Source organism: Neophocaena asiaeorientalis, unplaced genomic scaffold, assembly GCF_003031525.2.
Source record: "Neophocaena asiaeorientalis asiaeorientalis breed wild unplaced genomic scaffold, Neophocaena_asiaeorientalis_V1.1 scaffold1052, whole genome shotgun sequence".
Taxonomy (NCBI): Eukaryota; Metazoa; Chordata; class Mammalia; order Artiodactyla; family Phocoenidae; genus Neophocaena; species Neophocaena asiaeorientalis.
The window spans coordinates 433,844-447,513 of record NW_020173676.1 but is presented as its reverse complement, the minus strand read 5'-3'; the positions used below and the strand labels follow the sequence as shown (position 1 = coordinate 447,513).

At 52.4% G+C, this 13,670-nt stretch overlaps 1 protein-coding gene across 3 annotated transcripts in view; it reads left to right on the top strand.

Annotated features, from left to right (window-relative positions):
* Positions 1-13,670, top strand: part of UBA1 (ubiquitin like modifier activating enzyme 1) — a 22,351-nt gene that overhangs the window by 6,972 nt on the left and 1,709 nt on the right. For all 3 annotated transcript variants that reach the window (XM_024749604.1, XM_024749605.1, XM_024749606.1), the window contains exons 2-23: positions 1,311-1,427; positions 1,557-1,615; positions 1,716-1,884; positions 1,972-2,106; positions 3,064-3,170; positions 3,430-3,520; positions 3,633-3,765; positions 4,259-4,356; positions 4,451-4,597; positions 4,727-4,903; positions 5,029-5,133; positions 5,221-5,301; positions 5,668-5,823; positions 7,483-7,648; positions 7,718-7,914; positions 9,921-9,985; positions 10,227-10,422; positions 11,144-11,218; positions 11,338-11,527; positions 12,873-12,961; positions 13,249-13,341; positions 13,469-13,660. In XM_024749604.1, the coding sequence (XP_024605372.1) occupies positions 1,311-1,427; positions 1,557-1,615; positions 1,716-1,884; positions 1,972-2,106; positions 3,064-3,170; positions 3,430-3,520; positions 3,633-3,765; positions 4,259-4,356; positions 4,451-4,597; positions 4,727-4,903; positions 5,029-5,133; positions 5,221-5,301; positions 5,668-5,823; positions 7,483-7,648; positions 7,718-7,914; positions 9,921-9,985; positions 10,227-10,422; positions 11,144-11,218; positions 11,338-11,527; positions 12,873-12,961; positions 13,249-13,341; positions 13,469-13,660 (2,838 nt within the window). The remainder of the gene's footprint in view (positions 1-1,310; positions 1,428-1,556; positions 1,616-1,715; positions 1,885-1,971; positions 2,107-3,063; positions 3,171-3,429; positions 3,521-3,632; positions 3,766-4,258; positions 4,357-4,450; positions 4,598-4,726; positions 4,904-5,028; positions 5,134-5,220; positions 5,302-5,667; positions 5,824-7,482; positions 7,649-7,717; positions 7,915-9,920; positions 9,986-10,226; positions 10,423-11,143; positions 11,219-11,337; positions 11,528-12,872; positions 12,962-13,248; positions 13,342-13,468; positions 13,661-13,670) is intronic.

Below are 13,670 nucleotides of genomic sequence, written 5' to 3'. Positions count from 1 at the left end.
GGCTCAGTGTAGGAGAACAGAGGCTCAGAGGAGCATTCGGGGTGGGGGGGAGTGATTGGGGGTCCTGTTGTCTCCAGCGTCTGGATCCAGTCACACACACACACACACACACCCACCACCAATTTCACTTCCACAGCAGCCTGCATTGTTCTGTCTCTGGGACCTAGTCCTCATGAGCTCAGGTTTTTCCATTTGTCTGGCAAGGACACTCGGCCCTTCCTTGCAGGGTCAGGACTGTTGAGGGGATGAAACGCCATAACATCAGGAAGCAGCCTGGGCCTCAGGGTCAGCAGATCCCCGGGTGGTTCCAGCTTGGCCACTCTCTTTGTGGGAACCTAGGTCAAGTCACCAAACTTCCCTGAGTGAGTTTCTTTTCCTCCAATGTGAGTTGCGAGTGTTACTGATAGTAGTCCAAACCCCACAGGGGTGCCCTGAGGACAGAGTGAGGCACAGATCATAAAGTGATCTGTGTTTGACATTTGGCCCAGGGAGGACTCCTAATGACTATTCGTTTATCATTATTGTTGATCTGTTTTAGGGACTCCACACTCAGACAAGGCTTGGGAAGTGTGTGTTTTCTCTCTCCCTGCGACCTCTTTTATTGGCCCTGGGTGTTTTCCCCTCCCAGAGCTGGGGGTGGCGGGAAGCAGATTGGACTTTGTGAAACTCTCCTCTGTGAGCCCCTCTGGGAACTGAGTTCTCAGCACAATATCTCTTGCCATCATGCCACCCTGATGGATGTCCAAGCCGCGTTTCCCTCTCAAACCCCTGTCACTAGGGTTAAGGGAGAGGAGAAGGGTTGCTTGCTATTGCCTACCTGCTCTGTACCAGGCTCTTTGGTCTGTGTTATATCTCGTCACATCAACGGCTCCATGGGGTAGGTAGGTGCTCTTCTCACCCCTGTTTTACAGGCGAGGGAACCGAGCCCATAGGGGTTAAATGATGACTGTCAAGGAGTGCCAGGGTCTGACCTGAAGCTACATCCTTTCTCTGACTTCCCGACAAGTACATTCTTGTCACTCCTTTCCCCCCACAGTATTGGAGTCTCTCCCTCATTATGCTGGGCTGGGGAGAAAGGCGAATGGCCTAGTGGTTAGCAGCATGGATTGCAAGCCAGACCACCTGGGTTCAGATCTTAGCTCTGATAGCTGTGTGACCCTGGGCAAGTCACCTCACCTCTCTGTACCTGTCTCCTCTTCTGTAAAATGGGGATATTAGCCCTTACGTCTTCCCTTTCCCCACAATCACCACTAACCAACAGGAACACCCACATGCCCTAGGCTCATCTCTGATCTCTTTTTTCCTTCCAGATGTCCAGCTCGCCGCTGTCCAAGAAACGTTGCGTGTCCGGGCCTGATCCAAAGCCGGGTTCTAACTGTTCCCCTGCCCACTCCGTGTTGTCCAAAGTGCCCTCGGTGCCAACCAACGTGAGTGTCTTCCTCCTGGAGACTGGCAGGCGGGGTGGTGGGTGGGAAAGTCTTCTGTATCGCTGTCCCATCTGTCCCTCCCCTCCTCCTGCATGTCTCCCTGAACCTGTTCTTCCCCTCCATCTCTAGGGAATGGCGAAGAACGGCAGTGAAGCAGACATAGATGAGGGACTTTACTCCCGGCAGCTGTAAGTGGGGCCGAGGTTGGACTGTGAGGTGGGAGGGGGCACTGAGTGGAGAGGGTCAGAAGGGCCTGGCCCTGACCTGAGACGCCCCCTAAACTGGCAGGTATGTGTTAGGCCATGAGGCAATGAAGCGGCTCCAGACGTCCAGCGTACTGGTATCAGGCCTGCGGGGCCTGGGCGTGGAGATTGCCAAGAACATCATCCTTGGTGGGGTCAAGGCTGTCACCCTGCATGACCAAGGCACTGCCCAGTGGGCCGACCTCTCCTCGCAGGTACCTCTTCCCATCGCCCTTCTCTGCTGAGACCCCATCCCCCAGGCTACACAGCCAGTTCATTTCTTTCCTCATTCCCCTTTGCAGTTCTACCTGCGGGAGGAGGACATTGGGAAAAACCGGGCTGAGGTTTCCCAGCCCCACCTGGCTGAGCTCAACAGCTACGTGCCTGTGAGCGCCTATACTGGACCCCTCGTAGAGGACTTCCTCAGTGGCTTCCAGGTACCTTGGGCCACCGCCCGACCTCCTGCCCAGTTCTCTCAGAGCCCACCTCTGGTTTATTCATATGATCAATATTTAATGGACTAGCCCGGGTGCCAGGTTTCATGCTGAGGCTGCAGCTAGGGGATGCGAGCAGGCTTTAGATGCTGGACCTGCCTCTTCAGGGGGAAGATGTGAGCCAGCAGACAGGACAGCATAGTGCACAGACTGGAGCCAAACCGCCTTGGCACAAGTCTCTCATTGTACTAGTGTGACCTTGGGCAGGTCACTGAGTCTCCTGTGCCTGCCTTTTGTCTGTTTGTAGACATGGGAATGGTAATAATGCCGACTTCATAAAGATTTTGTGAGGGCTAAGCACTTAGAATAGCAGCTGGTTTTTTTATTAAATAAAAACCCTGGGCTGGAAAGAGGAGCTGTGGGAGCTGAGATTGTGCCCTGGGGTGTCCCAGCAAGCCAGGACACTGCTGCCGAACCCTGATGTAGCTATGGGAGCTCACCCTGATGGAATGGGTGGGCATTCAGGCAGAGAGCTAAGTCCCAAGGATCATGGCTGAGCAGGTGTTGTCCTGAGAATTGGGAGCAAGTGGGTGTGGTAGGAGTGAGCTCAGACTTTGGCTGAGGATGAAGTTTTACTTCTGTGTCTCGCAGGGCATGGCAGGGTTGTAGGCAGGCAGCAGTGGGTGTTGGCAAATGAAGGAATCAGCTGTTGTCCAAACTCTGTCCTCCCAGCTGCCTCTTTACCTTGCCTGCCATAGTTTAGGGATTCACATTTCCCTTCACTGAGTTTCGCCTGGGCTGAATCTGATACATGGTAGATACTTTGTATTTGTGATAGAGAGCTGAACCAGCAAAGCCTTAAGGACTCCCTGAGGCCTCGCACCAGCCTTCCTCCACCATCTCCCCCTTTCCCCTTTCCCCTGGTGCTGGGCCCTCGCCTGAGCTGCCATCTCTCCACAGGTGGTGGTCCTCACCAACACCCCCCTGGAGGACCAGCTGCGGGTGGGTGAGTTCTGTCACAGCTTTGGCATCAAGCTGGTGGTGGCAGACACACGGGGCCTGTTTGGGTGAGTGCCCCCACCCTTTTCCCCTGACCCCTGCCATGCCCAGGAAAAGACCCCCAACCTCTGACTGCCCTCAGCCCCCCTCAGCCCCTTGGGTTTTGGATGTTGTGTCTTTACCTCACCCCATGTAGCATGAGTGCCATCTGATTCCCAGCAGTGATGGGCTGAATTTGCTCAGCAAGTACTTGCTGCATCTGGAGGGACACGTGGGGTCCCTGAGCGCATGGGACTCGAGCATCAGCCCTGTTGCCTCCCTCTACAGGCAGCTCTTCTGTGACTTTGGAGAGAAAATGATCCTCACAGATTCCAATGGGGAGCAGCCGCTCAGTGCTATGGTTTCTATGGTCACCAAGGTGAGGAGGGCTGCCTCAGGGGTCCTGGTTCTGGCAGGCAGATGGGTGGCAGGCCTTCCTGTCTGCTCCCGGTACCCTGGGCCTGCCTCTGAGGTACTCCTCCTTTAACCAGGACAACCCCGGTGTGGTTACCTGTCTGGATGAGGCCCGGCATGGCTTTGAGAGTGGCGACTTTGTCTCCTTTTCAGAAGTACAGGGCATGGTTGAACTCAATGGAAGTCAGCCCATGGAAATCAAAGTCCTGGGTGAGCTAGGGCCATGGGGAATCATGGGAGATAGGAGGTGTTTCCCTGGACTCTGCATGAGGGGAGACACATCCTGGGTGTCTGAGATGAACCAGAGACAGAGTCCCCTGGGGTCCACCCAGAGCTGGGGACATGGGGGAGAAGTGCTGTCTCGTGTTTGAGCTGTTCCTAGAAGAGGCTCCTGGTACCTACATTGAGGGGGAAGAGGTCTGTGGTGTTTGAACAAAGCAGATCAGAGGATCCACTCATGTCTGACTGGATTCGGACAGGGAGCAGAGAATGTCTTCTAGTGTAGATAGTGTAGACTTGGGGTCAGGGACACAGGGTCCCATGGGCTCTGAGCTGGGCGAGAGGGTAGATGGTTTCTGAAGTTCGAGTGGAATCGATTACTCCTGATGTCTGGGCTGGGTCAGGGATGGATTTTTCCTCATCCTGTGGGTGTTGTGAGTTTTAGGAAGGGTGGGTAGCCTGACAGTTTCCCTGTCTACCCTAGGTCCTTACACCTTTAGCATCTGTGACACCTCCAACTTCTCTGATTATATCCGTGGAGGCATCGTCAGCCAGGTCAAAGTACCCAAGAAGATCAGCTTTGTGAGTGTGGGGAGTAGTGGGCTCTGGGGGTGGTGCCAGGCATTTCCAGGTTCTCCATTCTTTTCTTCTGGTTCTGATGCTCTGCCCCCCACAGAAATCCTTGCTGGCCTCCCTGGCAGAGCCTGACTTTGTGATGACGGACTTCGCCAAGTTTTCCCACCCCGCCCAGCTGCACATTGGGTTCCAGGCCCTGCACCATTTCTGTGCTCAGCATGGCCGGCCCCCTCGGCCCCGCAATGAGGTGGGTAGGTGGGTGAGCCAGCCAGGGCAGATGACCTTGGCATCGAAGGCCCACAGTGCCTCTCTGCCTAGCCCCCCACCCCCCACAGTGGCCTCACAGGCATGCTCTTGGTTCCTTCTGCCCCACCAGGAGGATGCCACAGAGCTGGTGACCTTGGCCCAGGCTGTGAATGCTCGAGCCCTGCCAGCGGTGCAGCAGGACAGCCTGGATGAGGACCTCATCCGAAAGCTGGCATATGTGGCTGCTGGGGATCTGGCACCGATAAATGCCTTCATCGGGGGTCTAGCTGCCCAGGAGGTCATGAAGGTCAGCACGGATGGAGAAGGACAGGGTTGGGTTGGGCCAGACACCTCCCTGATTCCATCGCTTGTCCTTCTGTGTCAGGCCCCAGTTAACCACTGACCACTTCCCCTGTCCTGCCCAATCCCCAGGCTTGCTCCGGGAAGTTTATGCCCATCATGCAGTGGCTGTACTTTGATGCACTGGAGTGTCTCCCCGAGGACAAAGAGGCCCTCACGGAGGACAAGTGCCTCCCGGTATGTGAGTGGGGCCCTGGGGGAGATGTCATTGGGGGCATTTCTGGTGAGGCCTTTCTCTGACCCTTCTCCCTCTGCATTCCTCAGCGCCAGAACCGTTATGATGGGCAGGTAGCTGTATTTGGCTCACACCTGCAAGAGAAGTTGGGCAAGCAGAAGTACTTCCTGGTGAGTGATCCACTGGGACAGACACTTTCTTCATCTCCTGTGGCCTCTGGCTACCTCTTAAGGGGTCTCCTTCTGCCTCCTGAGGGCGGGTCTTTGGTTCTTATATCTCTACCGCATGACTTTTGCCATTTTCTTTTATCTTGAGGGAAAGCCTGGTGTGTCCTTCTGTTTCCACCATCTTGTGCCTCCTCCCTCAGATGCCTGGGTTATTTCTCATAGCCCTGGCACTTGAGGATGTGGCACTAGACCCACCTCTCCCCTCTCTTGCTATCTTCAAGGGGAGTGAGAGTGAGGAGTGATGAGTGACTTCACACTGACCTGCATCACCCTGACTAGCCTCTTTCTCTCTTCTTGGCTGTCTTCTAGGTGGGCGCAGGGGCCATTGGCTGTGAACTGCTCAAGAACTTTGCCATGATTGGGCTGGGCTGTGGGGAGGGCGGAGAAATTGTCATCACAGACATGGACACCATTGAGAAGTCAAATCTGAACAGACAGTTTCTGTTCCGGCCCTGGGACGTCACGGTGAGAGTGGTGGGGGTAGGAGGTGGGACTTTGTCATCTTGTTTTCCTCTTTTGTTCTCATTCTTGGAAAAGGGGCTTTACCACCTTTTTCTTTCCTTCACCTTCTCTCTGTCACTCGTTCAACAAACATTGAGTACCCTTCCATCGAATCTCCCGTTTTTTATCTCCTTTTTTTTTTCTTTTTCCTTCTTATGAGTGCTGGTTGGGACAGTGTGTTGGGGGTCCCAAGTTCAATGATTCACTAGTCCCCTAGGACTCAGCGGTACTCAGCATGTAGTTGTACTCACAGTTAACGATTTCTTCCGGCAAAAGGATGCGTAACAAAATCAGCAAAGGGAAGTGGCTCATGGGGTGAAGTCTGGGGGAGACCAGGCACAAGTTTCCAAGACTCCTCTCCCAGTGGAGTCGCACAGGACATGCGTAATTCCCCTAGTAGCGAGTTGCAACAACACGTGAAATGTTGCCAACCAGGGAAGCCCGTTAGAGACACAGTACCCAGGGCTTTTACTGTGGTCTGGTCACATAGGCACCTTCTGCTGGTAATGTCCCCAAATTCCAGACTCCCAGAAGGAGAGCAGGAGTTCAGCATAAACCACAGGGTTTGCATAAGCAGTCTAGGCACAGTGAGAAGCCCTTACCAGGTACTGAATGGCAAGAACCCTCCAGAAATCCAGGTTCCCAGACTGCAGCCAAGGGCCAACCTGGCCAGCAGGCCTCTTTCCTAGGAGAGTACTTGTGCTAGGTTCACTCTTCTCTGCACAGATAGAAGCTGGGTTATATGGTGATCTAGTTAGGAAGCCTTCTGTAGGGGACAGTGTCATTGTTGCCTGGCCAGGATCGATTCCCCTTTTGTTCATTCATTTATTCACCAAGTAGTTATTGAGTAAGTTCTGTTCTAGGTACACCAAGGAAACAAAGATTTTAGTGGACGGGGACAGACAGTAAACAGTAAGCACAGTACAATAGCGAAGTTTATAGTTAACGTCCATAAGTGCTGTGCAGAGGAAACAACAAAAACAAGATGAGGGAAGTGGGCAGGCCAGGGAGATCGGTTTGCAGTTTTGATTACAGTGGTTAAGGAAGGGCTCATTTCTGCCGACTTGGAGGGCATGAGGGAATAGAGTCCCTTCTTCTGGGGAAGAGTGCTCCAGGCCAAGATCCTGAGGTGGGAGGGTAATAGGAGATGAGCTAGAGGAAACGGGGGCCAACTCATTTTGCCTTCAGTGGAGGTGGGAGCCAAGGGAGGGTTTTCAGCAGAGGAGGGACGTGACCTGATTTGGACTTTGAAAGGATCCTCCTTGTCTGTGTGCTAAGATTCTGTTTTGTTTGGGGGAATGTTCCCCAGCCCTGGGTGCCGTTAACTGCAAGAACAATAGAAGTTGGGTAGGCAGAAGAACAAATGGCTGGCCTATTGTCTCCAGCCTGTGTCTGTGCACTGCTTCCCTTTTCACTGAGCCCCTCCCATATCCGTCACAGCCCTAGCCATGTGGTACTGTCACGGACTGTCTCCTGCCAAACCAGGGAGCCTCCTGAACTCAGGGCTTGGTTCTTCCCAGCATTAAATAAACCAGCCTTCAGGAGGACAGCTCTGTGGAGGTTCGCTGGTGCATGCATGAATAACTGAGTTCTGTTCCCCCATTCCTACCCGTGTCCCCCCAGAAGTTAAAGTCTGACACAGCTGCTGCAGCTGTGCGCCAGATGAATCCGCACATCCGAGTGACAAGCCACCAGAACCGTGTAGGCCCTGACACCGAGCGCATCTATGATGACGATTTCTTCCAAAACCTGGATGGTGTGGCCAACGCCCTGGATAATGTGGATGCCCGTGAGTTTGGAGGCGGGTGAGGAGGTCAGGGGCCAAGTTGTGTGTGTGCGTGCGTGTGTTGCCCCCCAGGCATGTACATGGACCGCCGTTGCGTGTACTACCGTAAGCCACTGCTGGAGTCAGGCACACTGGGCACCAAGGGCAATGTGCAGGTGGTGATCCCCTTCCTGACAGAATCATACAGCTCCAGCCAGGACCCGCCTGAAAAGTCCATCCCCATCTGCACACTGAAGAACTTCCCGAATGCCGTCGAGCACACCCTGCAGGTGATCAGCATGTGGGGGGAGAGGGCAGGGGTCAGGCACCCGGCCTCGCGTCCACTGGCCCCTGTGCTTTTTCTTTAAACCTTCCTCTCTTACTTTCTATCTTGCAACCTTGGTTTCTAGAATGATTCATTCTTTTTTTTTTAAACTTTTTTTTTTTTGTGGTACGGGGGCCTCTCACTGTTGTGGCCTTTCCGATTGCAGAGCACAGGCTCTGGACGCGCAGCCTCAGCGGCCACGGCTCACGGGCCCAGCCGCTCCACGGCATGTGGGATCTTCCCGGACCGGGGCACGAACCCGTGTCCCCTGCATTGGCAGGTGGACTCTCAACCACTGTGCCACCAGGGAAGCCATTTTTTAACTTTTGTTTTGAAAACTTTTCAGCGTTTAGACAGATACAGAGAATAGTGTGGGGAACACTCAAATACTCTTAGATTTAACATTTGTTAACGTTTTGCCACATTCTCTTCATAGATTCATGTGGCTTTTTCTTCTTTTGGTGAAGTATATTGTGGCCATCACAATGCTTCACTCCCTCTGCTTCTTCGAAGGGAGGATGTATTCGCACATAACAGGGTCTCAACTTCAGCACTGGTGACAGTTGGGGCCCGATATCTCTTTGTCATGGGGGCATCCTGAGCACTGTAGGATGTTTAGCAGAATCCCTGGCTCCTACCCACTAGATGCCAGTAGCACCCCCTTCCATTTGTGGCAACTAAAAATGTCTTCAGACATTGCTGGATGTCCCCTGGGGGCAAAATCTCTCCCAGGTGAGAACTGCCCCCAGGTAAGAATTGCCGTGTCTAACCAAAACACCACCTTCATGCTGAACAAAGTTAATGGTAATTCTTACTGTCTCTCCTAGTTACTTATTTGTCTCTAATACTCAGTCCATATTCAGGTTTCCCCTGCTGTTGCTCAAAATGGGTTTAATAGCTGGTTTTCCAGGTTGGTTTTGTTTGCGTGATGCATATACATACAGAATACAGAGCAGTCAGTGCACATATTATCTGGCTGAGTTTTTTACAAAGCGAACATATCTAGGTTGTCCAGCACCTAGGCCTACAGACCAGAACCTAAGGATAACCACTGTGTTATCAGATGATTCTTAGTACATTCTTTGAGAGCAAACCATTCAGAACGTTTAGTAAAAGTATGGGGGGGGTGGGAACAAAATAGGGAGGGGGGGAAAAAAACAGTTCCCTCTATCACTTTCCCTTCTGCCCCTGCAGTTCCAGACTGGTGTCTTTGTATTTGTGCACCCACCACAGACTCACTAGGCCATGAGTGACCTTGGACTTAGCCTCTCCATGCCTGTGATGAAATGGAGGTGACAGTAGTATATACTTCATGGGGTTGTAAAGCATTTAGCATTCACTATGTATCTGGTGCTGTTTTAAATAAACTTTAAATATGTACATACTTGGCAACCCGTGAGGTACATACTACTGTTACAGTATCTGTTTTGGAAAGGAGGGCACAGAGTTAAGTGTCACTGTGTGTCCCTGAAGTTGCAAAGCTAGATACTGTGTAGCGGAGCTGGTTTTGATCTCTGACATCTATATCCTCCAAACTCCCTCACCAGTGACAGCACTTACTGTTCTAGGAATTCTCAGAGGGCAGAGCCTCTGTCCAGTTTGCTGCTGAGTCCTCGGGGCCTGTATAGGACCGTAATTTTAAATATGTAATGTAATTTAAAAATACACGTAACTCAATTGTTTCTTTTTTATTGAGGCATGACATACCTCACGTAAGGTACACAGAACTAAATTTTTTTCACGCATTCACTAGTGTAACTGCTGTCCAGATCAAGTTCATTGGTTTTTCAAATTGAGGTGCTGGTGCGGGGGTGGAGTGGGGAAGGTTGGGAACAGTGATTGCGGGGCTTACCTTCTGCCAGAGCAGCTTTGTTCATCCTGTTTGATTTGTTCACTGATGGTCTTTCTAATGCCTCCAGAAGCCCATTTTGTCAACCATCGGCCCCTGTAATCTGTTTGCTCTGTCTGCAGTGGGCTAGAGATGAGTTTGAAGGCCTCTTCAAGCAGCCGGCAGAAAACGTCAACCAGTACCTCACGTAAGTAACCAAATGCCCCCTCACCCCACCCACTACCCTCCAGCCAGAGCATCCTGTCTGCTTTCCTCACCAGTGTGACACCCAGTACCAGGCACACTTCTCAAGTGGGTCAGTGAATGTTGGGGCCTCATTCCACTGGGGGTCAGGACTAGCTTTCCATGGAGAAAGTGGGGTTGCCCTGGAGCCCACGCTTGGGGCCGCTGTGTAATCCTGCCCTTTTGACCCCTCCAATTCCTGATAGAGACCCCAAGTTTGTGGAGCGGACCCTGCGGCTGGCGGGCACCCAACCCCTGGAGGTGCTGGAGGCCGTGCAGCGCAGCCTGGTGCTGCAGCGGCCATGTACCTGGGCCGACTGTGTGGCCTGGGCCTGCCACCACTGGCACACCCAGTACTCTAACAACATCCGGCAGCTGCTGCACAACTTCCCTCCCGACCAGGTAACGCCCACTTGCCAGGTCCATTTGGCGGGATGCGTTTCCCAGAAACAGGAGCCTGCTGTGCGTTCTCCGTGTGGCTCCTCTCGGTCATTAGTCCAGCTGTGGCAGATGCCCCAAGCATGGGGGTCTCACACGAATGATTAAACTCGACCTGTTTTTGCTGTCCCCTTTCCTTTGAGCAAGAGACTTCATTTCTGTTTCCCTTACCTGTGGTGTGGGCTGACTCACCCACCTCCCAGGACTGGAAGGATCATAGTGGAGAGATTTTGGAGTTAAGAGCTCAGGAATCAGTGGGGGTTCAAATCCCAGCTCCATTTTCATTTGGGCAAGTCACATACCTTCTCTCTGTACTTCAGTTTCCTCATCAGTAGAGATAACAGTAATCTACCTCATGAGGGTTTTTGTGAGGATTTATTAACATTAGCTTAGTACAGTGCCTAGCAATTCATAAGGGTTTGTTAAATGGCTGTGTGGCTAGCACAGAGTGAGTGCCAGGACTTTTTTTTCAGTGAGGTGCCCCTGTTTCATTCAGCTTGGCATCAGCACTTCCATCTACAGGACCCTGCAGTCTGGGTTGTTCATGATCTATTCTAGCCCCCTGCGCGTGCCCAGCCAGGAATAGTGAGTCAGGGCACATCCAGGGCCAAGGTGGGAAGTTAGGATTGTTAGAGAGGACTCCAGTCTCAGGTCCTGCTCCTCAAAATTCTCTCTACTTCCTTAGCTCACAAGCTCGGGAGCTCCGTTCTGGTCTGGGCCCAAACGCTGTCCACACCCGCTCACCTTTGATGTCAACAATGTAAGTCTCCTCCTTGGGGTCTCCTAGGGTCAGGTGGAGGGTGCGTGGGTGGGAAGGAGGCCGAGACTCCCCAGGTGAGGGTGGACGTGCTCACCCTTCTGGGCCCTGCCTTCTCCCAGCCTCTGCATCTGGACTACGTGATGGCTGCTGCCAACCTGTTTGCCCAGACCTATGGGCTGACAGGCTCTCAGGACCGAGATGCTGTGGCAGCGCTCCTACAGTTTGTGCAGGTCCCCGAGTTTACCCCCAAGTCCGGCGTCAAGATCCATGTCTCTGACCAGGAGCTACAGAGCGCCAATGCCTCTGTTGGTGAGGATGTTTGGCCAGTCGGCCAGGAGTCACCACCCCCACTTGTCCCCTGCCCAGTCCAGCCTTCTCTGCCCCTGGCACTGCTCTGCAACCCCTGGCCTAAGGCTTCCCCACACCTTCCTTTGAGCCTCCCGTGCTCTGAAATGAGGGTCGGTTGGGTTAAATTCTATCCCTCCTGCCTCCTCCTCCCCACTCCCTGGCCCTCAGGAGAACTAGCTGTTTGTTTCTCTTGCTCTGTGTGTGTTTCCCTTGGAAAGAACAACTTTTCTCTGTTTCTTCTTGATCGGTTTATCTGGAGGGTGTGATTTCCACCAATGGTCTTGCTCCCTTGGTATCTGCCCCATCTTCCCACCGCCATGTTCCTCTGTGTGCATCTTTGCCATGGTATTGCTCTCCACAGTTTTCCTCATCTCCCTCTCCATATCTCTGCCCCAGTTCCCCATCTCTCTCCATCTCTTTCCCCCAGCTCATGCTGTATATCAGGGGTAAGGGCCAAACAGTGACTCTTCTAGGCTTTGCAGGCCATCTAGTGTCTGCAGTTAATCACCTCTGCAGTTGAAGCACGAAAGCAGCCATACACAACATACAAATGAACGAATGTGGCTGTTTTTATTTTCTCCCATGTCCCCATCTTCCTCCCCAAATATATATCTGTCATGTTTCTCTCTGTGTATTTCCTCCATCTTGTTCCTCATATACATGCATACATATGTATCTATGTGTAATATATATAAAACATATGCAAGGTGTATGTAAAATGTATATAAACGTGTGCGTGTGTATACACACACACACACACACACAGCATATATAGGGTATATGTAAGATGTATCTATCATGTGTATAAATTTTTTTCTCACCTATCTCATCCTCTGTATATGCCCCTATTCTCCACTCTTCATATACTCTGTCCCCCAGTATCTTAACCTCAATATCCACATCTGCATATTTCTCCCAACTTCCCCTCTATGTATCTTCCCCTGCCTTTTTCCCCTGTATCCTCTTATGTCTCCCCACCTCTCTCTGCATCATTCTTCCTGAGATCTACAGCTCTCCCATCCTGATCTGTCCATCCCCACTTTCTCCTAATGTCTTCATTTTCAGTTCCGTAGAGTCTCTAGAGATACCTCTCTCTTGATATACCTGCCCCCTGCCCCCTGTCTTATTCAGGCTTGTACTCTGTTGTCCTGCTCTCTCTCTCCCCATTGCTCCTCCTCCCTCCCAGGATGTCTTTCCTTTTCAAATCCTTTATCTACCTAAACTTTTGCCCCACCTGAGCTCCTGTTTCTACCTTAGACCCTGGCCTGGGGTCTAAAGGGTTGACGGTGTTCCTCTCTCCCTGCAGATGACAGTCGTCTGGAGGAGCTCAAGGCCATACTGCCCAGTCCAGAAAAGCTCCCTGGGTTCAAGATGTACCCCATTGACTTCGAGAAGGTGCTGGGTGGGGGCCCTGGGCAGGCAGTGGGGATGGGCTAAGCACAGATGGGCAGGACAGAACAGGTTCTGGGGATCTAGAGGCAGCCCCAGGCCTTTGTGGGATTGGATCGCAGGCCTGCTATGGGGCCCTGAACGAATAGATGTTCCCAGCCATGCCTTTGTGATCTGAGAGCCCAGCAGGTAATTGCAGTGGAGGATACTTGTGTCTCCGGAGGCCAGGAATCCTCTTCCTCCTCTGATCCTCTCCTTATTGTCTCCCCACCTTAACCTCTCACTCATAAAAGGATGATGACAGCAACTTCCATATGGATTTCATTGTGGCTGCATCCAACCTCCGGGCAGAGAACTATGACATTCCCCCTGCAGACCGGCACAAGGTGAGGCAAATCTAGACTTGACGTTTCACCCCCTCCCAGGCTGCAGTTGCCCACATTCTATCCCTTCTGTAGAATATGAGCTTCTTCTACCCTTAACTTCCTTCCTTGATCCTTTCCTTCCTCACAGAGCAAGCTGATTGCAGGAAAGATCATCCCGGCCATTGCCACGACCACAGCAGCCGTGGTTGGCCTTGTGTGTCTAGAGCTGTACAAGGTGGTGCAGGGGCACCGACAGCTTGACTCCTATAAGAATGGTTTCCTCAATTTGGCCCTGCCTTTCTTTGGCTTCTCCGAACCCCTTGCAGCACCCCGTCATCAGGTGAGGGCCT